The sequence below is a fragment of the Tupaia chinensis genome, unplaced genomic scaffold (assembly GCF_000334495.1).
Source record: "Tupaia chinensis unplaced genomic scaffold, TupChi_1.0 Scaffold144346_1, whole genome shotgun sequence".
NCBI classification, from domain to species: domain Eukaryota; kingdom Metazoa; phylum Chordata; class Mammalia; order Scandentia; family Tupaiidae; genus Tupaia; species Tupaia belangeri.
The window spans coordinates 4,598,522-4,624,921 of record NW_006204205.1 but is presented as its reverse complement, the minus strand read 5'-3'; the positions used below and the strand labels follow the sequence as shown (position 1 = coordinate 4,624,921).

Here is a 26,400-nt window from a genome sequence, read left to right as displayed (position 1 = left end):
AGTGCTTGAAGCTGTGTCTGTGCGCACATGTTTTTAGGCAGGGTCACGCTGCGTCGCTATCCTCCTGCATCAGCCTCCCAAGTAGCTGGCACTGCAGGTGTTTGCCAATATGCCAGGCTTTTTTAGCAGGGCCATTCTGTGTTGCCTATGCTGGCCACAAACTCGATTCTCCTGCCTCAGCCTCTTGAGTTTTAAGAAAGAAATGACAGAACTTAGACGGAGAGTTCAAAAAAAGGGCATTCATTCCAGCAGAAGGGGACTGTATGTGCAAAGACGTGGATGCACAGGAAAACATGATGTTTTTAGGGCATTACAAAAAGCCAAGGCTCTGTGAGGGCAGGACAGGAAAAGATATGATAGTCCTTGTATGTTGAAGCAGGGAGTCTGAACTTTTTCATCGAAATTATGGGAAGTCATCAAAGAAATAGTAAGCAGGAAAGTGGTGTTACCAGATTTTCAATGTAGAAAGATTGTCCTGGCTAAAATTTGAGGAAGCTGGAGTGGAAACATGAAGATTCAGTAAAAAAGCAGTAACAGGGGCCAGCAGGTGGCATCATAGTTATGTTGCTGGATTCCCACGTAGTGAACCATGGTATGAGTTCTGGACCCAACGGCTTAACACTCACGCCAGGTCCCAAAAGCCCAAGAGGAGAATGGAGGAGAAGGGCTTGCAGTGTGGGCACTCCTCCTGGGGGTGATTTCTTGCTTTCCATCTCTCTGTGTCTCTACGGCAAACACATGTACCCTATAGCAAAAATCTCTCTGAAAAAAAGAAAGCATTAATATTCTAGACAAGAGATGAGAGTGGCTCCCCCTACACTATTATCTGTGAGATGGGGGAAGTGAATGAAAGCAAATATATGTCGAAGACAGAATATGCGTAACTTAGACACAGCACAGTGCCTCATTTTAAGAAGTTGTACCCATTAATGTGGATATGAGTAAAAGACATGATGGAGATACTGTTTGAAGGTCACGATAATGGAAATTTGAATATGGTTCTTTTAAAAGTATAGAAATGGTTTAAATCCAGGGTTTGTTTGATAATAGCAACAGTGCCAGCAGGGACCTAGGCAAAGAAAAGCCTCCCTATACATGATAAGTTTTTGGAGAACCTTATTGAGAATGTTGAGTTGAAGAAGTACTGTATGTTGGTCGGTAATAGAGCTTGATACAGTGTTTACCATAAGCACTATGATTGGTTATTACCAAATATATTAATGCCAAGGGCTGTGTTACATAAATATATAAAATAGTAATTAGAAGCAGTTTTGAGAAATGAAAAATCTTTATTTTTTACAAAAGATTTCATAAATGCATTTTATATTTGATATGCATGCTATTTATAACAAAGCAACTGAAAATATAATTACAGTTAAGATGCTTTATGTATATTTAAAAAGTAATATTTTAATCCCCTCAATCTTTAAAAATCGAAAGTAGAATAAGCTATTCTTCAAAAAATATTCATCTTCCCCCCCATGCGATCATTGCAATGAGTTAACAAGGAACATTAAATAATCAGTCAAATGAATGTTCAAAAGCCACTGTCACCTCATGAAACCATTTCTGTTTGGGACCAGGTTTAGTAATGTTTGTATTCCAAGTATTTCATCTATTGCCTCTGTGTTACAATCATTCATGTGCTCTAACTGAAGAGTTTCTCATTTGGGATTGCATCTCGTTGATGCAATCCCATTCTTATTGCAGTTAATTATAGATTCACTGAAAGGACAATGTAGTATACTTAAAGAGAAAAGTCAGCCTACTAGGATCCTTTTTTTCTTTTTATGTAAATACTTCCTTAAAATAAAAACCAGCACAAAATTATAGCCAACTTATAGCATAACAATTTTATATATGATTATTTACTTTTTTTCCTGAGATATTAAGCAAGTTTGTAAGTAGTCTGTTTTCATGCAAAAATACTTTCCCATTCTTTACATCCATTGGATAATATTTTATATTTTAAATAACTGTATCACATTTGTGCTTTATACACTTGGAAAATAAAGAATCATTCATTTTCTTTCCTGAAGAAAAAGAATTATTGGTTCTCTGATGGGCAATGCAATCAAATTAAGTGCTGATTTCGAATTGCTAAAACATTTTACCCAATCTTAAAAATCTAAATGAAAAGTTCTGTTTTTTTTTTCCTCATGCTTGTAATTTTACCTATATTTAAAATAAAAGAGAAGACTTGCTTATGTGAGGGAGACATGATATGGTGTTTTTAATTCTTGGACTTTTGAGTTAGTGAGTTCTTACTATGTGGAGCTAACCCTGCATACCACATCTGGTTAAATCTCCTCTCCTATCTGGAAGGACAGTCTCATACTACATAAAGACATCTTATGGCCAAAGGAAAAAGACACCTGGTATACATTCTATAATATGCACAACAGGATTACTTCGTAAAATATAAAAATTAACATGTTTGAATGAGAAACAGGTAAAATGGCCAAACATTTAATAACATGTTCATGCCTAAGGAACTGGTTCTCTATGATACCTCTAGACTTAACTAGGATCCAATGTCCAATATAAATATGACTTTCTCAAGTACATAGCCTTTTCCTATTTTGGGTAAAACACAAATGTTTTTTCACCCCCCCCCCACACACACACACACATAAAGTTGGGAAATCTGAAGCAAGAAGAGTATTTTCATGAGTATATGTTATTTCATTTCTCCTTAGTGACAAAATTAAGCAGAGTTCAACAGAGGAACAGATAAATGTCCATGCAATATATCTATGGTCTGCCATTTACACTAACCCATTTATTGGCCCAACCATGATGATTTCCACACAGATCAGGAAGTCTAGTAGAAACGTAAGATCTTTCATGTGAGAAAAACCAAGAAATCATTAAGTGGTCCATAATCAGTCATACCTACCACCCTGAGGTATAAATAGAATACAAACACGTTTTAAATTATTTGTTGATAGCACATTGTTCAAAATTCTTTTGGAATTAAAGTCAACTATGAATTTTAGTTGAGTGGAATGACAATGGGAAACAGCTCTTCTTTGAAATGCGAAGCTACTTGTCTTAAATAGTATGAATATCCAATTTAAGTAATAATTTTCACTTTTTTATTAGCCAAATATATGTTAAATATAAAAAGACTAATGCCAGATGGATGTGGCCTTGGACATTTTCAGTGTCTGTTTATTCAGAAATGCCTTTAAAAATGAGCGCACATAAAAATAGCTCATTTATTAAGTGCCAAATTTCTAAGTATGGGAATGAGTCTTCAGAGAGAATATACCCAAAGAATATGTAAAAGACTAGATAAATATATCCAATGAAGCAGTGGCCCAGTTGTAACCAGACTGAAATGTGAGTGTGCAATCACTGATGTTGGTTCATCTAACAGGCCCACGTGATTCTGCAGTTTGTAACTGACAGCACTTCCTTACAAACAGTCTGGACTTCCTCCAGGGGAAAGGAGTTTCTAGGCCATGAATAGGTTTTGACTTAACATGTGAACTGCAGATGCATTGTTCAGATGCTTTCATATTCCTGTCTCTACTCCCCCCAAATAAAAAGAAAAAAAAGAAAAAAAATATCCCGCTTCCCTGGGACCATGCCATTTTCTCAGATGCACAGTCTACAGTGTGGAACTTAATCTCTATCTATGGTATCTGGGCTTTAATGATAAGAAATCGTTGGCACCCAGGAATAGGACCTGTCTCAATAATATAATGCAAGAAAAGAGGTTTTTATGGTTAAGTTTAGGAACATGTAAAGATGTTTAAGGGTAGAATTACGCCATTAAGAGTTATTTCTCTGATAAACTTACAAAATTTCTAGGGGCATTTTGAAAAGGCCCCTCAAAACTATGTTGTTGAAAAATTATTTTCTTTGGAAATAACATTCCTTCCTTCACACTTCCCACCTTGATAGTCTTACCGAAAGAAAGTTACAGTATTCAGTATTACAACCATACTGGTTTTCCTGGCCTGGCATGGGTATATTAAGAATGGAAGACTGGAAGACCCCCATCAAGAAACATAAAAGTAAATTAATTGCTGCCCACCCTGAAAAATAACTATGAATTTCTTCTCCCAACTCTTCTCCAAGGGTCCATCATTGTCGAGCCAACAGATACTTTTTAGAATTCATCATGCACTCCATGAATATATGTATACTGCCATTGAATAGTTTTACATTACTTTTTTCCTAGGCATTTTCTGAACGTTTGAATGAGCTTAGTAAATGAGAAAATGTACTAAAAGATCTTTGTAAGTTGCTATATAAATATAACATCTGTTTTAAGAATATCTGAATTTGTATTTTTTATGAATAAGGTTAAAAATCAAAGAGAAAACTTTTCACATCAATAAGGATTGTCATGTTTAAAGAATCTGAGGTTACAGAGAATGTGAGTTTTCATGTTTTGTTTTAGCATGATGATGTAACCTAGTTTTAACTTTTTAAGTCTAATTGTGATTTTTGACAATCAGTTATTGAATGAGGTAGTCCACATTGCCTAGCTATTTGCTGTATCTTCATACTATTCCACAAATAATTAAGTACAATATATCAGTTATATTTTTCCTTTATATTTAATAGGAATTCTGTGAACATTGAGAATATATTACTTTTAGTGGTACACAGTTCTTGAAAAAAAAAAGTCTTGATTTTTACATTGCCATTTGTGATATTTTTAGCAGCTTGCTACAATATCATTTTAATAAAAATAAAGTGTACTCAGTGATGATAGAGAAAATATTGTTAAAGACCTCTTGGGACAGGAAAAGGCTCAGTCATAAAATAGAGAGCTTACTCATTTTCCAGCTGCGTCATTTTGTCTCATTACTTTCAAGAATAACTATAATATTGCTACACAGTCCATTATGCTGAGAACTTTCCTTGAACTTCACATGGAGGCTGAGTAAAGTTCTTCTATTTGTTTTTTGAAGTACTCTCTTAGCTCAGGTCTCTTAGCTTTCAGTGTTGGTGTCAGCAAGCCATTTTGAACTGAGAACATGTCAGAGTGGATGTGAATGGCTTTAACCTAAAAACCAAATGCAGAATATATTTTTAGCAGAAAGAGAACACAGTATTTATGGCATATGTAGTAAAAGTGAACAGGCATATGGCAATAGATATATCAGCATACAAATGCCATGCTAACTTACAATTATGTTCATAACATTTTAGTCCATTTGAAATACCTAAAAGACACCTACTTTTTCCTTCCTACTCATTCATTTCATCAGGATTCTGGGCACATGTACACATGAGAAAATGTACTAAAAGATCTTTGGTGTACCTTTAATGCTGCTGGGGCTAGGACTCAATCTATGCAGGCCATGTGGGATCTGGCTCCCAATGCTCAGCACTCAACCAACCATGAGGCCAGCTGTGGACATAATTCTTTAAACAATTTTTAAATAGTGAGAGATATAACCAGAGTGGCTCTTTGGAAAAAAGACTTTGTTAAAAATGCACTGAAGTAGGACAAAAGTAGAAGCCTAAAGACCAGCCAACAAACAACGTTGACAGTGAAAAACAACACATTTGGGCTATGAAGTTTAGAAATAGACTTTAGGTGTAGAAAGGATAGGATCTGGCGATTGCTTTGGGTAAGTAGCAGAGAAAAAGTGGTAAGAACAGGAGCCAGCCAATGGCACAGCAGTAATGCAAGTGTATCCATATGGGAACAGCCCCAGTTTGCCTTCTGAAGCCTCCCTGTACACACCAGGTGCCTGTGATCTGGGCTGGGTGAGGCTGGGTCTGGATTGTGGCATGAAGATCCTATGGGGAGTGCCCTTCTCTCTCTGACTTTCTCAAGGAAGAAAAAAAAAATGGTTCTATGTTTCTGCTTAAGCAAGTACTAACATGTCTGAAACTGGAAGAGGAGCAGAAGGATTTTCTTAGAGAGGGAAAGATCACCATTCACATTAAGTTTGAAATGAGGTACCCGAATAATCTTTGAATGTTGGTAATGTTAATATATTAGTCCAGGGGACAGAGTAGTACCCTAGACTTGAGACAGAGGAGTGACTTGAGGAATAGAAAGAACCAGAGTGTGGATTACAAGTCAGGAGAAAAGCCAGACCCTAAATGTGAGGTCACTGTGTCAGAGGTGGCTGTCATATGAGAACTGTTAGTAAGATCATGGACACAACTCATAAATAATTTATTTCAAAAATCAGTATATGTAGATTATTGATAAGATTCAGTATGTCAATGATTGCTTTCCAAACCTCTGATGGTAACAGTCCAGTGACCCGAAAATTGAGTATTTTGAGATGACTGAGAATTCTCAGAAAACTCTCCATTATCTCCATTGATTTCTCAGATCAAAAACTCTATGTACAAAGATAACCCCTAAATTCTTATACTTCCAACACTTCAAAAAGCTTTTAAAAATTCTAACAAATACTGGCATTTTAACTCATACTTGTTATTTTAAAATGTGTAAGTTTTCACATGAGCACAGTTTTAATAAATCAGATTCATTATTGTCTCTAAGAAATTTGTCCAAGTGAAGGAGTCACTTCTGCCTAGTTTATTTTCATAACAAGAATTGCGTTTTAAGGGATTCATGTGTGTTATAGGTTGAGGGGAGTGATGCTTTAGACTAGAACTGCAGCTACTGTTATAGACAGCTACCTCAACTTTATTCAACTTCTCGTTTATTGAAAAGATGTCTACTTGCATGCTCAGTTTAAATAGCTGGAAATCTGAGACTCCTGGATAAAAGGGGCTATCATCAAATGTTTCAAAATTAGTTGAAGTTCTTATAAGAAGTGTTTTCTTGCTATAAGTGAAAATAGTGAAAATTTAGTATGCTTGATATTCAGAGTAGCAAGATTTGGTAAGGAACAGGGCTGCTGTTCTTCATACCTTATGGAATATGATCCCCACCCCTGACCCCCCACATTTGTGGTTTTTAAATATAAACCATCTGGGAGACTCAAAATTCACTGAAAACAGGTGCCAAGGGAGAAGTTTTTGATTTAAAGTGCCCTGAGAACTAAGGGATCCACAGAGGCCACTGCTGGGGTAGTGTGGAGATGGGTGTAGGTAGGTAAGGTGGGAAAGAAAGGGGAATACTAGCAGGTTCATGGAAGTGGGTGGAGGAGGGCTGAAGCAAGATGGTTACTGTGGAGGGGGCTCTAGCTCAAGCCCCAAACCCACCAGAGGAGCACTGCTCTCACTCATGCTGGAAGAAAACATGAACACAATCTAAATAAAATTGAATCCTAAGTATAGTGATTTTACATTGTCATAACTCATGTTTCCCGACAAAATGAAAAACCAAAAAATTGACAGTGCTAATATCCTTAACTGTTTGTTTAAAAAGTTCATTTCTGATAGAAATACTATCACATAAAGGTTTCCAATCCACCTTCTTTTGTGAATGCAATTAGTAACGTAATTTTTAAAGGAGATGCAAATGCCGATACAATTTCCACAGTGTCCTTGAGCCTGCATTTTGGCTCATCTGCATTCCTAATAGCATGTGGAGAGCACTGTATAATTGGGACAAGAGTGCATGTCAGTATAGGGATTTGAGGGGAGCATCTCTGGGAATTCAGCAGTGACAAGCAGGAGCTACAAAGAATAGTTTGGGGAAGATGACTTTCAGAGGGACAGCTACAAAATGCTATTTAGATGGTAGGAAGAATGTAAAAGAGAATACGATCTTGGGAAGAAAGAACTGCACCAACAGGTAGATTTTGAGTATTGGTCAATCCAGCTACCTGCTACAAACCTAAAGGGCTGGGTGGGACATCTATAGTTCTACGTGGCTGTCCTCAAAATAGTTCTGTCTGAGAGGAGGTGATACCATTAAATTGAGCCTCACAGAAGGCAAAGAAGTATGGCTTTCAGATTCAGCCTTCACCTCAGCTCACCTTTCAGGCTCTTCTTGAGCTGGTCAGAGCAACACAGCCTCCTGTGCTAGTTCCTGCTCTAGTCTGGCCTACAGTCATGGATCTGTGAAATACTGCCATGAAAATACTTACTTGACCTGCTTCAGTGACTAAAAGTCTAGTCGATAAATGGAAAAATGAGTCAAATGTGTTGTTTAACACTTAACTGTGGGCCCTAAATCTACAGTTTTCAGAACTAGTTCAATAAAAAAACACATTTTCATTTTCTGTAATAATAATTGTTTTCTCATAAAACCAAACTGTCCGATTATGAACTTGTGAAAAAAAGGAATGAAAATCCTATTTTCCCTTTATGTAAAACACACCATGAAACTAGTTTTCTTTCTTTCTTTCTTTCTTTCTTTCTTTCTTTCTTTCTTTCTTTCTTTCTTTCTTTCTTTCTTTCTTTCTTTCTTTCTTTCTTTTTTCTATAGGGCGTGAGCTGCCAGAGAAAGACAGAAACAGAGAGAGAGTGAGGCAAAGTGAGAAATCACCCCCTGAGGAGGATGGCCATGTTGCAATCCCTTCTCCTCCATTCTCCTCTCAGGAGTTTAGGTATACACACACACGCCCATGTGATTTTCAAAGTCACATGGGGTCGACTTGAACTGCAGAGTCGACCATGTGGGATCTATCTGCCTTAACCTTCCTGCCACCTGCTGGTCCATTTTCCACTTTTTAATAAGCAAAGTTTTTGTTGAGAAAAGAAGGAAGGATACTTAATGTTAGTTTCCTTTCCTGAAACTAAACCTTTGCCACTGAAAATAAAATTTTAAATGTAGAAATACTGTAACATTTAAATATTACATGAAATAAAATACATGGAATATATTACATGGAATAAAATACCTCAAAAATGTCATAAAAGTATTAACTTTTAATAATTCTGGAAATGTAATATTTTGAAGTTTCCAATAGAATTACTCAATAAAACATATTAATACAATATTACTTGTTAATAAACACAAAGTGAGGGCCAGCAGGTGGCATAGTGGATAAGTTCATTGGACTCCCACATGGTCAACAGTGGCTCAAGTCCTGGATCTGGTGGCTTGCTTTCTCACTTTCCCTCTCTGTCTCTGTTTCTCTCTGGTCAAATTAAAATAATAATAATTATGATAAATGAAATAATTCTGTTAAAAAAAAAAAACACAGGATGGGGACCAGCAGTTAGCATAATGGCTATGCCACTGGACTCTCATGTAGTCAAACGTGGTTTGAGTCCCAGACCTGGTGGCTTAAACTCACACCGGGCACGTGTGCATGTGTGCCCAAGATCCCAAGAGGAGAATGGAGGAGAAGGGATTGCAGCGTGGCTATCCCCCCTGGGGGGTGATTTCTTGCTTTCTGTCTCCCTGTCTCTGTCTTTCCGGTGAGCGCACACGCACTATAGCAAAAACCTCTAAAAGAAAAAAAAAAACCCACAGGGTGAATAATTAAGGATAGAAGGGATAAAGTTAATAAATTAATTAGGGAAGTGTTTGATTAATTTCTGATTTAAAAACAAATTAGTTAGTATTCATTTCAATAATAGGAAATACAATAAGATATTTTTAGTGAGGATTTTACTAGTCAGAATTTGAAAAATTTGTCGTGTCAAAGTTCACTAGGTATTGCCAATGCAATGTAACCCTGCATTTAAGTATCAAGAAAATGGCTAAATCATGTTTAAGTATACTTAGCTATTTCCAATGATCTACATGTATTAATTATTGATATAATTATTTTAAATGTTTTATATCTATTTTTAAAAATATAGCTTCTGGAATCAGCAGATGGCATAGTGGTTATATCTCTGGACACCAACATAGCCGACTGTGGTTCAAGTCCCAGACTCTGCGTCTTGCAACTCACACTAGGTATGTTTGTATGCATGCCCAAAATCCTGAGAGGAGGCTAGAGGAGAAGGGATTGTAGCATGATCATCTTCTCTGGAGAGTAATGCTTATTTTCTGTCTCTCTGGTGAGCACGTGCACCCTATAGCAAAGAAACTCTCTTAAAGGGACTCCAGAAATTAATAATGCTTGCCTTATTTTAGGAATTATCTGTTTCTGGAAATTAAATTAGGTCAAATTCTTTTTCAATTCAAAGTTTAATTCACATCAACCCAGCTCTGTAAGTTGGAAATTCCAAAGCTTTTACTGAGCAATTTAAACTTTGAACTTGGGTACCTCTGTGTGTATGTGTGTGTGTGTGTGTGTGTGTGTGTGTGTGTGTGTGTGTTTAAGTACAGTTAAGCTTAATTGATCATTCTTGGGGCCAGCAGATGGCATAGTGGTTAAGGTGTTATACTCTCCCACATAGCTAACTGTGGTTTGAGTCCTGGACCCAGCAGCTTGAAACTCATGCTAGGCATGTGTGCATTCATGCCCCAAATCCCAAGAGGAGACTGGAGGAGAAAGGACTTTGGCATGGCCATCCACCCCTGGGGTTGGGGGGGTGACTTCTTACTTTCTCTCTCTCTGTCCCTCTCTGTCTCTCTTGTGAGCACCCTACAGTAAAGAATCTCTCTAAAAAATAAAAATTTAGAAAAAAATTGATCATTCTTTTTGAGGAAGAGGGAGAAGGACAAGCTGACAGTGGATTATAGAATAACTAAAATAGTGTATGTTCATTTTTGGCTCATCCATAGGAGCACACTCTACTCAGACATGAGGCCTGCTTTTTGTTTTCTTGTCATCAACTGAGGCCATGCAATGGCTGTGTTTGGGAGGATGCCACAGACCAACCGAGAAGAGAATGGGAACAGAAAAAATCCTGAGGTGACAGACTTGGCAATAAAACGAAAGACCTCTTGGATGCCACATGACTTCTCTGTATTTGAGGTTACCATGGTGAGGGCAGATTATTAGAGCAGAAACTCTGCTTGTGGCATGTGGAAAGTCAAGAGCACATCTCCTCTCAGTAAAAGCGCTAGCTGGGCAATGCTTAACACAGGAAACTGACCCAAAGGTTTCTTTTAAGCATAATTTTAAGGGTTTTATTTTGTGTTGTTTGTTATTTTCATGAAGAGGAATCTGAACGTCAGGTTCTCTGTATGCTGTGGGCAGATCGGTCACCCATCGCAATACCAGCAGGGGGCGTGCAGGCCTTGTGAGTACGCCAGGATGTCCTTGGGAATGCAGAGACTTAGGCAGGAGCGTCCCCAGTGTGTTTAAGGCTAGCCCTTTGAGTCAGCCTTGCAGGCTCAGACCAGGGAGGTCTAGGACCACCCATTTGGGTCCTCTTCTCTATATAGTCACATATAATACAGTCACACAACTCCCCATTAAGGAAAGGCAGTGAAGTCAATTCTAACAAATTGGGATATTAAATAATAATTATGGCAAAATTGACCTTTCATTCACAAAGATAAATGTAACTTGTTTGAATGCCTTGCATTTTATCATTTTTTTTAATTACCAGAGGGCATGTGAATTAGAATGAAAAAGAGACAGACAGAAAGAAAGAGGGGGAAAGCCCCACCTGATGGGGGCATGGTCACGCTGGAATATCCTTTCTCCATTTCTCCATCCTGTTGGAATTGGGGGCACGCATGTACCTGCACCAAGTGTGATTTTAAAACTGCCATGGCTGGGATTGGCACTGTGGCCACCATGTGGCATCTGAATTTCACAGCTAGACTGTGGGGCTGGCCCTTATAACTTTTTAAAGTAAAGATGTATTTATCCAGGTCTTGATTGCCCTAAAACACACAATGGATGAGGGTAAAACAGTATTTCTCAAACTGAATTAATGTAAAAACCTATTTCAAAAGAAAAACAATATTCATTTAAAAATATTGACACTATGTGGGACCAGGAGTTAGTCTAATGGCTATGTCGCTGGACTCCCACGTAGTCGACTGTGGTTTGCATCCCGGACCTGGTGGCTTAAACTCATGCCAGGTGCGTGTGCATGCGTGCCCAAGATCCCGAGAGGAGAATGGAGGAGAAGGGATTGCGGCGTGGCCATCCACCCTGGGGTGCAATTTCTCGCTTTCTGTCTCTCTGTCTCTCTCTGTCTGTCTGGAGAGCGCATGCGCCCTATAGCAAAAACCGCTTCACACAGCTAGACTGTGGGGCTGGCCCTTATAACTTTTTAAAGTAAAGATGTATTTATCCAGGTCTTGATTGCCCTAAAACACACAATGGATGAGGGTAAAACAGTATTTCTCAAACTGAATTAATGTAAAAACCTATTTCAAAAGAAAAACAATATTCATTTAAAAATATTGACACTATGTGGGACCAGGAGTTAGTCTAATGGCTATGTCGCTGGACTCCCACGTAGTCGACTGTGGTTTGCATCCCGGACCTGGTGGCTTAAACTCATGCCAGGTGCGTGTGCATGCGTGCCCAAGATCCCGAGAGGAGAATGGAGGAGAAGGGATTGCGGCGTGGCCATCCACCCTGGGGTGCAATTTCTCGCTTTCTGTCTCTCTGTCTCTCTCTGTCTGTCTGGAGAGCGCATGCGCCCTATAGCAAAAACCGCTTCAAAAAAAAAAAAAAAGAATATTGACACTATGTTTAGATTTCCTTAGCTTGAAATTTAAGAAATTAAAAATCTTAATCTGAGGAAATCTTTTTAGTTACAAATTAAAACACTTCAAGAGTTTTATATTTAAACTTGGTTTTAAAATGTTTTTAGGTAATCATCAAATGAAAATACAAAAATTTTAAATTCTCATAACCCGTGCAGACCCATAGCACTGTATTTGGGGAAGACAACATTTTATGAAGAACAATTATTTTTATTTTATGAAAATCAATTACTTTAAATACAAGGAACATTTTAAAATCAGTATAATAATATTTTTCTGCTTGAAGAATTTTTCTCTTTGAACCTCTGACTAAAGACTATGTGTGGCAGATTCATGTAAGACCCAGTATCCTTATGAACTCGCTGTGAAGCACGACCTTGCAAAGACGAGACATCTTAGACAACTGCCGCTCCTCTCCCAGTACACCTTTCCTTCTCTCTCTGTAGAGGGCATGCTGGCTGACAGATCATTGACCCAAGAGCCCAATCTTTCCGATGTCCTAGCAAGTAAGCTTGCCCAGTGCAGCCAAGGAGACAGTCCCCATAAAATTAAAAATAAGACAGGGCTCTGATCTTCAGTACTGCAGGCAGCTTGGAAGACAGACAACGTACACATGATCTACCCGTCAGAGCTAGGGTGACATTTCAGTCTTAGGAGCATTTGTGACCATGAGGACAACCAGCAAGCAGTTTCATTTGGTATGCAGTTTATTTTAGCTCAAGAGGTAGGCTTTTGTGGAGTTAGCTTGAAATAGGCCTTCAGGGGTCTGTTGGAACACAGCCAGCCAGCCTGCCAGAAGGCCACACCATGAAGAGCGAGGAATCTAGGTCTGGGTTGTCATGGGTTCGTTTAATTTTTATCACTACTTACAGGGCTGTAATGGGTATGGAGAAGGCAGTAGTTACCTGTTCAAAGGAATGAAGTCCACTTTCTTTTCCTAACCTCACCATGTCTTCCAAAATGACTTTCTTTAGCTCCTGAATTGAACCAGATGAGTAAAATTATAAGACAAGAACACATTTCAAAATGGAGGTAGAAGAAATAACACGTTTTGAGTAAAGCGGAACTGATGACTGAGCCGACATGTGCTCCCCTGTGCCCAATTCCCCAACGAGGCCGATACTTTCTGGCAGTGCGCCAGTCACCAGGTCTCATCAGGCAAGCGAGTGACTACGAACAGGATAAGGGACAACTCCATTTTTATGCTTTTAAGCAGTTCCTTGGTCAGCCTGGGAGGCCTGTTCTATCCACCCCCAAGATGAACCTAGGTCTCAGCAGGAGAGTCTGCTGAAGGTCTCTGGCCGCATCTAATTCAAGGAGCTGATGGTGAATCAGGCATGGTGGTCCTCCCTCCAAGGAACCCTACATGTGCCATAAGGAAGTTCAGGATTGTGTGAATTTCTAGTGGTCCAAACAGGAAGAATCATGTTGATTTTTCAATTCCATTTCGGTTTCTCTAAGCCCAGCAGACACAAAATCCACCTCACATTTGGACAGAGAATGGCTAACAAGTCAGAAAGTCTATCCCCTGGGGGTCAGCAGGTGGCATGGTAGTTAAGGGACTGGATTCCCACAAACTCAACTATGGTTCAAGTCCCAGACCCGGGGGTTTAAAAATCATGCTGGGCACATGTGCATGCATGCCCAAAATCTCAAGAGGAGAGTGAAGAAAAAGGGGTTGCGGCATAGCCATCATGGGGGTGATTTCTCCCTTTCCTTCTCTGTCTCTCGCCACCTCTCTCTGATGAGCACACAAGTCCACATCTGACTGCTACTAACCAATGGGCAAGTCACCTCCCTCCTTGGACTGTCCTCTAAGCTGCAAAAAAACAGGGCTGGGTAAGCTTTCTGTGATGTCTCCTGGCTCTAAAATCTAATACTTTATCAAACTTTCTAAGAAGAAATTTGAGTTTCTTTAAAGGTTAAAAAAATACAAAGACAAATCTGTGATCTAAGATTTCTACTGGGTACAAAGTAATGATAGAAATTTCCTATGTGTTCAAATTTCACTGTTTTTTCAGCATTTCTGTTTTCTCATTATGCAGTATCATAAATCACCCAGCAACCTCTTAGGGAAACAGCCCTAAGATACTGACCTTATTTGTGCAGAGCTCAGCGTATGTCCCCTCAATTCCTCTTTTCTGGGCCCAGGAGGGCATGACTTCAGAGTCAGGCACAACAATGCCCACCAAAAAGGCCTGCAATTTCCACCAGAGGAAAACAATGTGGTCACAACAAAAGCTTTTAAAGTGGTTATTTGTGGTCCAATATTAAAAACAGTCTCTAGGGACCAGCAGATGGCATAATGGTTATGTCACTGAACTCCCATATGATCAGCCATAGTTCAAGTCCCCAATCCGGCAGCTTGAAATTCATGTTGGGCTTGTGTGCATTCATTCTCAAAATCCCAAGAGGAGAATGGAGAAGGGATTGCAGTGTGGCCATCCCCACCTTTGGGGGTGATTTCTTGCTTTCTGTCTCTCTAATTCTGTCTCTCTGGTGAATCCATGCACCTTATAGCAAAAGCCTCTCAAAAGAAAATCTTTTAATACTCTCATACTTCACCCATTTCTAAAACTAAGGATGTGCCTATTAAACATTTGTCATGTGTTATGAAGCATTTCCAATTTATATGTGACACATTCTTGAATGTTTATTTTAAAAAGGAAGTATAAAGACACTAAGAATCATTAACGTTAAATTGATATGTATCTTTGATAATCATGCCGATCCTTTATTTTTCCAGAGAGTTTTTTGCTATAGGGCACGTGCACTCGCCAGAAAGACAGAGAGAGACAGAGAGACAGAAAGCGAGAAATCACCCCCCCAGGGGGGATGGCCACGTCACAATCCCTTCTCCTCCATTTTCCATTTTCAAGGGATCTTGGGCACACACGCACACATGTCCGGTGTGAGTTTAAGCCACCAGGTCCGGTACTCAAACTGTGGTCGACTACATGAGGGTCCAGCATATAGCCATTACGCTAACTGCTGGTCCCGATAGTCATGCCAATCTTAAATCAAACATCTTTAAGATATTAATCAAATAGTTCTGTGATTCAAATCCTATGAGCCAAAGCACACTTTCCGGGATTGCTAGACCATTTTGAAATGGTTTCATCAATGTGATCCTTATTTATAAAGAATTCATTTTAATTTTTAAAGTGTTTTCTTCGAAAGTGATTTAATACTATTTAGTTATATAAATACAATGATAGTATAGAATACATTCAATATCTTTTATAGCTTATCATAGAATATATCATGATCTTTCTGCCTTCAAACCTAAATGGTATTAAAGCAAAATAAATACAAATCCCAAGTAATTTAATCCTGATGAGCTCTTGGGTTGTCAGAAAAGTCATGACAGATTTTTTTTTTTTTTTTTTTTTTTTTGAGGGGCTTTGCTATAAGGGGTGCTGCCGTCCAATTTTTTTTTTTGTGAGAGGCTTTTGCTATAGGGCGTGTGCGCTCGCCAGACAGACAGAGAGATACAGAGAGATAGAAAGCAGGAAATCACCCCCCAGGGGGGATGGCCACACCGCAATCCCTTCTCCTCCATTCTCCTCTCGGGATCTTGGGCACGTACGCACACGCGCCCGGCGTGAGTTTAAGCCACCGGGTCCGGGACTCGAACCGCGGTCGACTACGTGGGAGTCCAGCGACATAGCCATTACGCTAACTGCTGGTCCCAGTCATGACAGATTTTTGTTTGTTTGTTTTCTATGCAAAGCTGCATCGAGACTCTTCCAACAACCCAATATGATATCATTATTTGTAGGACTGTCCCAATTTATCTGTAAGGCTTACCTATAATAAATGTGCTCAAAATCAGAAGAGCAGAAAGCCCAAATCTTGCCTTAGCATCTTACCTCAAAAATCCTCCTAAGATGTAGGTGGAACATTTAAGTTGAAAGTAGCAGAAATAGTCATTGCTATCATTCTGAGCAACTTATTTGACCTGACTGTAATTTGTTGAACCGTAAGTAAGATTTCTCCTTTAGAAAAGAACCTTCTCTCATAAGAATCCTGGTGTCTGATGGGCGATTAATGTTTAATTTGGATTTTTCAGCAGGCCCAGGATACCTGCAAGGGCTGAAGCACAAAGGCCTCACCTGCAAGCTGTCCCCGTGGACATAAACTTGCGCCACAGGTTCACTCCGGATGTAGATGTTTTCGATCTTCTCGGGCGCCACATATTCTCCCTGAGCAAGTTTAAATATGTGCTTTTTCCGATCAATAATTTTAAGAGTTCCTGCCTGTGGGGTTGAACAAATAGCTTCGTAAGAAGATGGAGCTCCCAAGCCTGAACCTCTCAGCCCTGCTCTATCCCACCCTGAAGGCCCTGCCCCAATATGTCCCGCTGCCTGTTGTCTCTGCTCTTATGGAGCTGCTCTGCTGCTGGAGAGAGGCCCCATGTCCCATAGGTTGATGACATCCAAGCTTTGCCAGGTCCTGAGTACCCACTGTCCTTTTTCCTCAGTACCTAGCTCCCTGCTCCCTCTCACCCTCACACCCAGCAGGAGTCTCCTCACCTCCTCCTCCCTCTGAGCCCTGTCTGCCAGGGCTCCTCTCTTCCTCATGCCCTTGCTCCAGTGGCTGTTTTTCTCACCAGCATCTTCAGATTTGCTCTCTTAGATCACCCTCAGGTCTCTCACCCAGCTACTGTCCCCAGCCCCCAAAGAGGACCTTTATTACCTTTAGCAACTTATCTGAGCAACTTCCATCCATTCCCCAGCATACAACACAGATCTGGTAGAGGTCCCAGTGACTCTTGTCTGGCAAGGCAGATGGCACTCGGAGCCCTAGCCCCTCTGCTGCAGGCAGGCTACCCCTTCGGCAATAAGTGCTGGTGCCACTGGTCTCCAGAATCATGCTCACCTCTCTGACTCCCCCAGACCTTTTCAGTTTCTGAGGGCTTTTTGAGTTTCTAAGGTGATTAGGTGGGCCTCTTTCCTTTGGCTTGACCCATGAATGTGATACTTTCCTCACCTCCACCGACAAGGTATCTTGAGGTAACACTAGTTAGTTATCTCTTCATTGGCCACTCCCACAACTGCCTAAGCTTACAGCCAGATCTCCTCTCTGAGCTCCAGATCCAGACCCTAATCACCCTCAGAATGCTTCAAAAACCAGACCACTTTCCCCCCGCAGGAGGCAACACGCCCCAGATGAAGCTTATTACCAATCACCTCAAGCCTTTCCCAGCCCCTGTGCCCCAAACTTGAGGATGACCTTTCCTGGGATCACTAAGCAACGAGGCTCATCTGACCTCATTGATAAATTCTTCTCACATCCACTCTGCTCATCAAAAGCAATCTCTCCAGAAGAGAAAAACAAGTGGGTCTTGTTTTGCTCAGAACTCTTTCCCTCTAACAGTTTCTTTGGTCCTCATGGCCCCCCATGAGTGGGTGTGATCACCTCTGTTTTATGGAAGAGGAAAAGGAAAATCAGAGAATATATTGGGCTATTAGAAAAGTTATGACATGTTTTTCTATGTAAAAATGCATCATGACTTTTCTGACTACCCAATAGTTAACTACCCCAAAGCTACACTGCTAGGAGGTAGGGGAATCGGGATTTGATCCCAGGTCTCTCTGGAACAGAAGACTATGCTTTTTCCTCGACCTATTTAAAACTAATAATATTTCAAACCTATACGTCTTTGCAAATAAGTTCTACCTAACTTTCAAGAATGAAATAATTCAAATCTTGCATATACTCTTACAGAAAACAGGAAACACACACACACACACACAAACCCTCATTTAATAACTTGAAACTAGAACCACAATAGAGTTGCACATAAAAGGAAAAATATTGATCAGGAGCATTCATGAATATAGGTGGAAGAAGTCAAATTGGTTTTGGAAAAATAATATAGAAAAAAAAAACATAAGAAATACTGAAAGAGTATTTATTATCTCAAATCATGCAATAATAATTCCAATTAAATTTCAGCAATCACTTACACATAATAATTTAAAAATCAGCTCCCACAGACTGCCCTTCTGCCTGCTATCTTAGGCTCTGTGTTCCAGCACAAAACCAGGTACTTCCCATGAATTAATTTGTTTCTCACAACACCCTGCAGGGTGGACACTTTCATTCAAGTCACAGGGGATCAGCAGCAGATCTAGGGACTGTGGGACTTCAAGCCTTTGCAATTTTGAGTGCCCTCTTCAGGAAAAATAATATAAAAAAGGGGCTGGCAGGTGGCGTGGTGGTTAGGGGTGATGGGCTCCCACATGGCCAACGATAGTTTGAATCCCAGACCTGTTGTCTTGCTTTTTCACTTTCCTTTTTCTTGCTTTCTTACTCTGTCCCTCTCTGGTCAAATTAAATAAATAAATAAAGCTAAATAAAATAATTTTTTAAAAAGGAAAAATAATATAAAACGAAGTGCAGGGCCTCTGGGGGGCCGTTGCAAGTGAAAGGTTGAAGTGTAAGTTTCCCTAGCTGACAGTACAGTGCACCTTTTGCAGGTGCCCAAGGCCCGCTGACCTCTCCAGCCTCTCTCCCCTACACTGTGGGCCTTCATTTGGAAATGCTTGCCTCACACCTCTAGTTCCTCAGCATGTGTGATCACCCCTTGGAGCACGACTGCTACCCTGAGATTTGGATCCAGCTGGGCCTGTCCTGCTCTGCCTCTCCCCAGGCAAGAGTGCCCCAGCCCATGGCCATCACACAGGGTTGGGAACAGCCTAAAGGTACACGCCTTCCCTAAGCAGAGTCCCTGGCCTAGAGCCCACGCAGTGTATACACCTTTGACTCCTGCAGGCATGGGCGTTTCTCAAAGGAAAGCACACAGATTGGAGCATGAACAAATCGGTTGGCCAGCCCACATGGACTATGGGAGGACTCAACATCATTCACACGCCTGCTAGACTCGACACCTCAAGTGTCCCACCCAATCTTAGCAAGTTCCCAGAGACACAGGTTCCTGGGATGGGTTCTATCAGGCTAAGGTTCTGGGTCTAGTGACAGAGCCATTTTCTGGTCAAAACATACATCTAAACATCTTGTATGTGTCGGGCGCATGCAAGGTGCTTTACAAGTGTAGTCTCATTGTTCCTCAGAACAATAACTGCAGAGATAAGAAATACTATTATTCCCATTTTAAAAATGAAAGAATGAGGCAAATTAGGTTTGGGGGCCACAGCCATAAAATGTCATATATAAAGCTTACCCTTAGTCTACAAGTGAGTCAATGCAGAGTTCAAGAGAGGGATGAGACTGTTCTCAAGGATACAAGAGTAACTGCTGGCAGAGCCAAAGGAACTTGGACATCCTCTGCCTGACTCTGGGCTTTTCCCTCTGCTCAGTGTCAACCTTCCGTAGGGGGCCAGCATTCACAGCCTCACAGGCCCTGCCCTTCTCAAGCCTCCCAGAGGAATGTACTCTCCGCTCCTTCTACCCCACCATCAGATTCCACACGCTGTCCCATCTTTCTGGAAACAATTAAGGCTAAGGAATCAGACGCTGAGCCCCCAGCAACACTCTCCCACACAGGTCCCTCGTTATCTTCATCAGAAGGAAAGGAGGACATTCTAGGGAACAGGAAAGGTAGAACCTCCAATCCCCAGAGGTTCTCTGAGTGACTAATTGTCATGGAAGATATGGGCAAGACTCCCACCCCCAAACTTACGCACCGGCAGCCATTTACCAATGTCTCCCGTGTGAAGCCAGCCATCGCTGTCCAGGGCCTCCTTCGTCCTGTCCTGATCTTTCAAGTAGCCTTTGAACACGTTTGGTCCCCTCACACATATCTGTGGGAACAAACACCATGGCCTCTCTCAGCCACGACACAGGAATGTGACCACGGGAAGCTGTCCCCAAGAATATGGAGAATAAGGCTCACCATCCAACAGGGAAGTCACTATGAAAATTGCGGCGATGGAGATAGATGACCAGGAACTGCCACCAGCCATTTGAGCTGCCTCCTGTTTCTCTCATTCAGCGTCCTCCCTATCTTCCCTCTCTGCCTTGCCTGCCTCAGGCCTCTGCAATCTCTTCTTCCTCAGGGGCCTCTGGGCCTTGGCCACATGCTGCATTATGATATGCGGTGGGGTCTCATCACAAAGGTTGATGACTGGCTGATCCTACCAGAGGTGCTTGGATTCCCTGTCTCATTACCAGGCAGTTGGCTTTCCCACCCTTCCCAGGGAATGAACAGTACAGGTAAGCTCTGTTGCCCCATCTGGCCCATCTGTATGTGGTCTCGTTTATGCTGGCACAGAGCCCACAGCAGCAGGCCATGCCATAGTTTAGAAATAAAATGGACTTTCGGATAAGTCTGGGAATTCCAAATCTTGATTTAGACCAGCTCAGTCTCAGCTTTGAGTGGCTCATAAATAAGGGAGGAGATATTAAATTCAGTTGGGTCGAGTTAATCAGCAATTTACAATGACTTTACCATAGATGAGAGGAAGATAATTCCATTCCACTGCCTTTGTTTGTGTATTTGTTTTTGCTCACTACACGTAGAACCCATGGACACGAATGGCTAAATCCTTAAGTTTACCTCTCCCTCTCCTTGGTGAGTCCAATAGTTCAGCTCCTCAACATCAACGAGCTTGATGTGATTGCAGGGCAGTGGTGCTCCTACGTGCCCTAGAAGGTGGAAGCAAGATGGCCTTTGTCAGGGTTCAGATCACTTTCAGCACTGAAGATGCAACATGCCCCGTAAAGCCCCTAAGTGGTCAAAGTGGTCAATTATGGATGGAAAACAACATACCTTTAGATGGGCATTTTTCATAAGGCAAGTGCTGATGATAAAACAAAATTCTAGAAAAAGCAAAGGCCAGTCTCTGCTGGGCCTTTGTTTTATATCTTATTCTTTTATTTATTTTTTTTAATTGCCAGAGAGCATACATGCTCCCCAGAGAGATAGATCAGCCCCCAATGGGTCGTGGTCACACCACAACCCCTTCTCCTGTCAAGATTTGTGGCAGTCGGGCACACACACCTGATGTGTTTTTCAAGCTGATGTGGCTAGAATTCAAACCACAGTGGGCCATGGGGAATCTAGCTCCCTTAACCACTAGGCTATGGGCTGGACTATTACATCTGCTCAATAATTCTTCAGCAGTGGAAAAGCACACATGGCCCGGCACCGTCCTACACAGGGTTCTTGGGTGGGGTAGAGGGCCTTCACCCATGACACACACATAGTCAGGATTTTTTACAGTAGTGCTCACATTTAAATATTTTCCCAATTGCCAAATCACCCATCTTTGTTTGGGGAATCATCTTTTCCTCCAGTCACCAGACTGTTGTTTAATGTACACAAGTATCTAGAAATCTTATTACATTTTAGATTCTGATTCAGTAGGTCTGAGAAGAAGCCTGAGATTCTACATGTATGTCTTAAGGGGCTGCTGATGCTGTTTTCTAGTCTTCACACTATGCTTTGAATAACAAAGGAACATGGATAACTAGGATGAGGCAACTTGCCCCTGAAAAATAAGACTCCAAAGTCTCGTGATCTTATATTCTCCAACTACACAATTACATCGAAGTCATTTTCTAGTCACTGTTATGATTATGTGGTTCACTGGCAAATTAGAGGGTTTTTCAGTGGGTGCTGGCCAAGGTCCTGAAAGAAAAAAAAAATGAGCCAAGTACGATGAAAAAGAAGGCTGGGATGTTTGGGTTTCTCTATTAAAAGAGGGTATGCCAGGGCCAGCAGGTGGTGTGATGGTTAAGGCACTGGACTCCCACGTAGCTGACTGTGGTTTGAGTCCCAGACCTGGAGGCTTGAAACTCACGCCAGGTGCATGTGTGTGAGTGCCCAAATCCCAAGAGAAAAATGAAGGAGAAAGGATCATGACATGGCCATCCCCCTGGGGGAAGGGGGCTGATTTATCACTTTCTGTCTCTGTCTCTCTCATGAGCACATGTACTCTATAGCAAAAAGCCTCTAAAAAAGAAAGAGAGAAGATGCCAAACCTTTTATGATACTGTACAAAAATATCCATCCTCTTGTATTCAAAAGTTATGGTAAGGATGAATAAAAAAAGGTGAATCCTCAACAGTTTCACATAGGAGAATGTGGAGGATGACAATGATGTCAGAAAGTGGCCAAAAGGAGGGGATTCATGAGAATAATTGGCTAGTGTCATGGTAGTAACAAGAAAAAAAAAATTAGTGAGCCAGAACCTCCAAAGATAGTTCCTGTACGATCGAAAAATGTATATACAAAATAGGCTTTCTTTAGCTGGCATTTAAAGAGGCCAAACTCAGACCAAAAGCTTTTATACTTGACTCGGATGAACATGATTTTCATTTAGAATTCACCTATCATGTTTCTTTCTTTCTTTTTATGAAATTTTTTGAGAGATTTTTGTCTTATGGCATGTGTGCTCACCAGAGAGATAGAGAGAGGCAGAAAGACAGAAAGGAAGAAATCACCCCCCAGGGGGGATGACCACACCACAATCCCTTCTCCTCCATTCTCCTTTCAGGCTCTGGAGCACGCATGCACATGCGCCCAATGTGAGTTTCAAGCCATCGGGTCTGGGACTCGAATCATAGTTGGCCACATGGGAGTCCAGCAACATAATCATTACACTGTCTGCTGGTCCCCACCTACCATGTTTCTACTGACCATTTTGGGAACTCTGAAAAATGTATTACGTTAATGACTGTATTTCTTTTGCAAGCGAATCATCCCACATTTTCCAGTTTGTGGTTGAGCCAGAAGGAGTGGCCTGAGGCTCACAGAAGAAGATGGTGTTCCAAAGGATTCTAAAGGAATCTTTCAGATTCTTCCAGCATATGATCTAAAGCTGGTGATCCATGGGCTACCCACTGCAGACTTGTTCTCCCTTTGCCCTGAAAGATACATCTCCTCAGAAAAAGGGTATTGTTACTGTCTCTCTAGGCATCTGTATCACAGGGGACCATAATTCCCAAAGGGCCACTAAAATGACCTCTTTAGAATTAGTGATCTGGCTTCTATACACCTGCCTCTTCTTCATGAGTCATATCCCATTCATAGTCTGCTTCCTTTATTCTAAAATGACTATAAGCAAGGTTGTGTGGTATTCAGAATCTATAGAATCCAATGTACTTATAAGTATTTTTCCACCTGCAGCTGTATTTTGTGATCCATTACTTCTTTTTGTTTAAACATATCTCTATTTGTCTATAAAGAAACAAGAATATACAAAAAATGGGAAATACATAAGTATGTGACAAAGAAAATAATAGATCCATAATGTCATAACTCATATATAATCACCATTAATTTTTTTCTCTATCTTTTGGCTTTTCCTAAGTGCCCATGCAAATGATGAAATCTTAGAGCCCACTGTGACCTGTGAGCCATTCCCACATCTCCAGCCCAACCTACCTGAGGTCCAGTCCCCGGGCGTGGTGAAGGTACACCCAGCTGTACACTCAGTTTGGCCATAACCTTCATAAACCTTCAAACAAGACACAGAAATTACACTGCGGGGCACACATTTTCCCAGAGGTGACTGGCTGCCCCTTTCAGCCAGTGAGCCTACAACCGAGCATCTGGCTGCTCCATGCTGAGGATGGTGTCAGGGGAGGTGCTCTCGAGGTGGGCGGCTCTGGGTGAAGCCAAACAGACAGCAAGCTTTGCTCTGTAAGACTTGCCCCCCACAGCCCCACCTGTGTGCATGAATATAGCATGTGGGAGAGTCTGCCTTTAAAAATGGTTGGGCCATGTCAGTGTAGAATAAGAGGACTGTGTAAACAGCTCATGGCTTCTAAGCATAAAACTTAAGTACACACAATTACAAAATAGATGTGTCTACTTTACTTAAAACCATAAGCTACAACCATGTTATAACACTGTGTATATGTAGAAACTTAATAAACATTAATTGAATAAATAGATTAAGAAATGAATACTTTTAGAGGTGACAAAACCTATTAAATCAATTAACAACACACGCATGGGCTTTCACACCCCACACACACACACCCTGCTCTGAGTTGGGATATATTTTGCTGGCTGGAGGGTACAGAGATTAGTGCAGGAGTGGTATACGTGCTCCAGGACACCAGTCAGCTGCACACGGTTTATCTGATCCCTCTGCCATTTGCTAAAACCTTCCAAGCACCCATGTAAAGGACCTTCCCAGAGTGGATACATAGTATTTCAAGGCCATTCTGGTCTTCATTGGCTCTGGGCTCTTTTCATCCTTGAACAGAGGAGCTTTTGTCCTACAAAAATCCTGCACCCAGAACCTTCCTCTTACAGGATAGAGCATAATGGTTTTCCTACCCTAACTCATATCCCACTGCCCCCAGGAAAGACTGAACAATGATGATACCTGACATCCCAGAGCTGCCCGGAGGAAACCCAGGACTGTTGGTGACGCGGGTGCTGCTCCGGTAACGATCATCCGCACACGACCACCAAGACTGGCCTGTGTGAAGAGAGAAAAGCCTGCCAAAGTCTGTGATGCCTAGTACGGCATCCAGTCGTCTGGGCCCCATCAAGGTCAACAATCCACAACTGGACCCTACCTCAGTAAGTAGGGTTGAGATCAGAGAGAAGGCCTAAAGCTGTACAATATGAGCAGAGGAAGTCCCATCCCCTTCCAAATGATAATCCCAGTCGGCTCTGCAACTCGATGCACACTATCACCAACTCTTATGCCTTTTGAGGTAAGTGTTCTTAGTCCATACAGCAGTCTGTAATATTGGTTCTTCCTTTCTTAGAATACACAGCTGCGGAACCAGCAGATGGTGTAATAGTTAAGTCGCTGCACTCCCATGTAGTGGACCATGGTTCAAGTCCTGAATCCAGCGGCATAAAACACACCAGGCATGTGTGCATGCATGCCCAAAATCCCAAGAGGAGAATGGAGAAGAAATTGCAGTGTGCCCTTCCCCTCCATGGAGTCTCTCTGTCTTTCTGTCTCTCTGTCTCTCTGGCAGACACATACGCCCTATAGCAAAAATCTCTCTAAAAAACATAAAAACAAAAACAAAAACAAAACACAGTTGTGGGACCAGCAGTTGGCATAATGGCGATGTCACTGGACTCCTATGTAGTTGACTGCGGTTTGAGTCTCGGACCCGGTGGCTTAAATTCACACCAGGTACGTGTGCATGTGTGCCCAAGATCCTGAGAGGAGAATGGAGAAGGGACTGTGGTGTGATCATCTCCCCTGGGGGGTGATTTCTCGCTTTCTGTCTCTTTGTCTCTCTCTGTCTTTCTGGCAAGCGCACGTACCCTATAGCAAAATCCTCCCCAAAACAAAACAAAACAAAACAAAACAAAACACAAACCAAAAAAACCACAGTGGCTTTTTCAACCTCCTAACATTCATAAGCATCCAATACAATTACTTAAGACAATTTCTTACAAATTCCATTGTAATGGCATTGCCTTTTTTGTATATAAATTAATACCATGCTTTATTTACCATGGGCTGCAGAAAACAATATTTGCAACACTTTGTTTCTGTAAGTTGTGTCAAGAAGTTTAAATATTAATTTTCATAGCTAAAAATAGAATCACAAGGAAAAAAAAAGCAATTAACTATATATTCCTTGGGTGATACAGAGCTTAAAAACTTTACAGGAGACACAGAAATAAGTAATCAATGGTTGGCCTGGCATGGGAGAGGCTGAAGAGACAGGAAACAGAACAGAAAAGAACATTCTTAGCCATTCTGCTAGAATCCTGTGCCTCAGTAGAATTATAGAAGAGGCAGAATTACAGAAGGGGCAAGAGAACTTTCAGGCCCCAAAAGCTCCTGGGTGGAGTTACTGACCTGACTGTCCAAAGGCAAAGCTACTCTGAGATCTTTGGTGATCAAGGGACTTACCATAAAAGATCCTTCTTATTGGCAGTCTTTGGCAAATAAAACACATCTTCGAAGGTGAAAAACAACTGTTCTAAAATTCCAATGGTACTATAAGCTTTGATCTCATGTGCAAACAAAGGATTATTTTATAAGATTACTGGCCTCAGGAGTGAACTTCTAGTTTCCCTA

General features: G+C 41.2%; 1 protein-coding gene and 1 long non-coding RNA gene across 10 annotated transcripts in view; one reads left to right on the top strand and one right to left on the bottom strand.

The window, feature by feature from the left end:
* Positions 1–4,558: 4,558 nt before the first annotated feature.
* The window catches only part of ACSL6 (acyl-CoA synthetase long chain family member 6), a 66,374-nt gene continuing 44,532 nt past the window's right edge, over positions 4,559–26,400 (bottom strand). For all 9 annotated transcript variants that reach the window (XM_006166892.1, XM_027767659.1, XM_006166886.2 and 6 more), the window contains 8 exons: positions 24,727–24,822; positions 23,775–23,847; positions 20,943–21,031; positions 20,071–20,187; positions 16,534–16,677; positions 14,515–14,616; positions 13,324–13,395; positions 4,559–5,026 (listed from right to left, as the gene is read on the bottom strand). In XM_006166892.1, the coding sequence (XP_006166954.1) occupies positions 4,889–5,026; positions 13,324–13,395; positions 14,515–14,616; positions 16,534–16,677; positions 20,071–20,187; positions 20,943–21,031; positions 23,775–23,847; positions 24,727–24,822 (831 nt within the window). In that variant the 3' untranslated portion in view covers positions 4,559–4,888. The remainder of the gene's footprint in view (positions 5,027–13,323; positions 13,396–14,514; positions 14,617–16,533; positions 16,678–20,070; positions 20,188–20,942; positions 21,032–23,774; positions 23,848–24,726; positions 24,823–26,400) is intronic.
* Positions 24,831–26,400, top strand: part of LOC102499460 (uncharacterized) — a 5,480-nt gene continuing 3,910 nt past the window's right edge. The window contains exon 1 of the long non-coding RNA XR_337145.2: positions 24,831–25,063. This is a non-coding gene — a long non-coding RNA (uncharacterized LOC102499460). The remainder of the gene's footprint in view (positions 25,064–26,400) is intronic.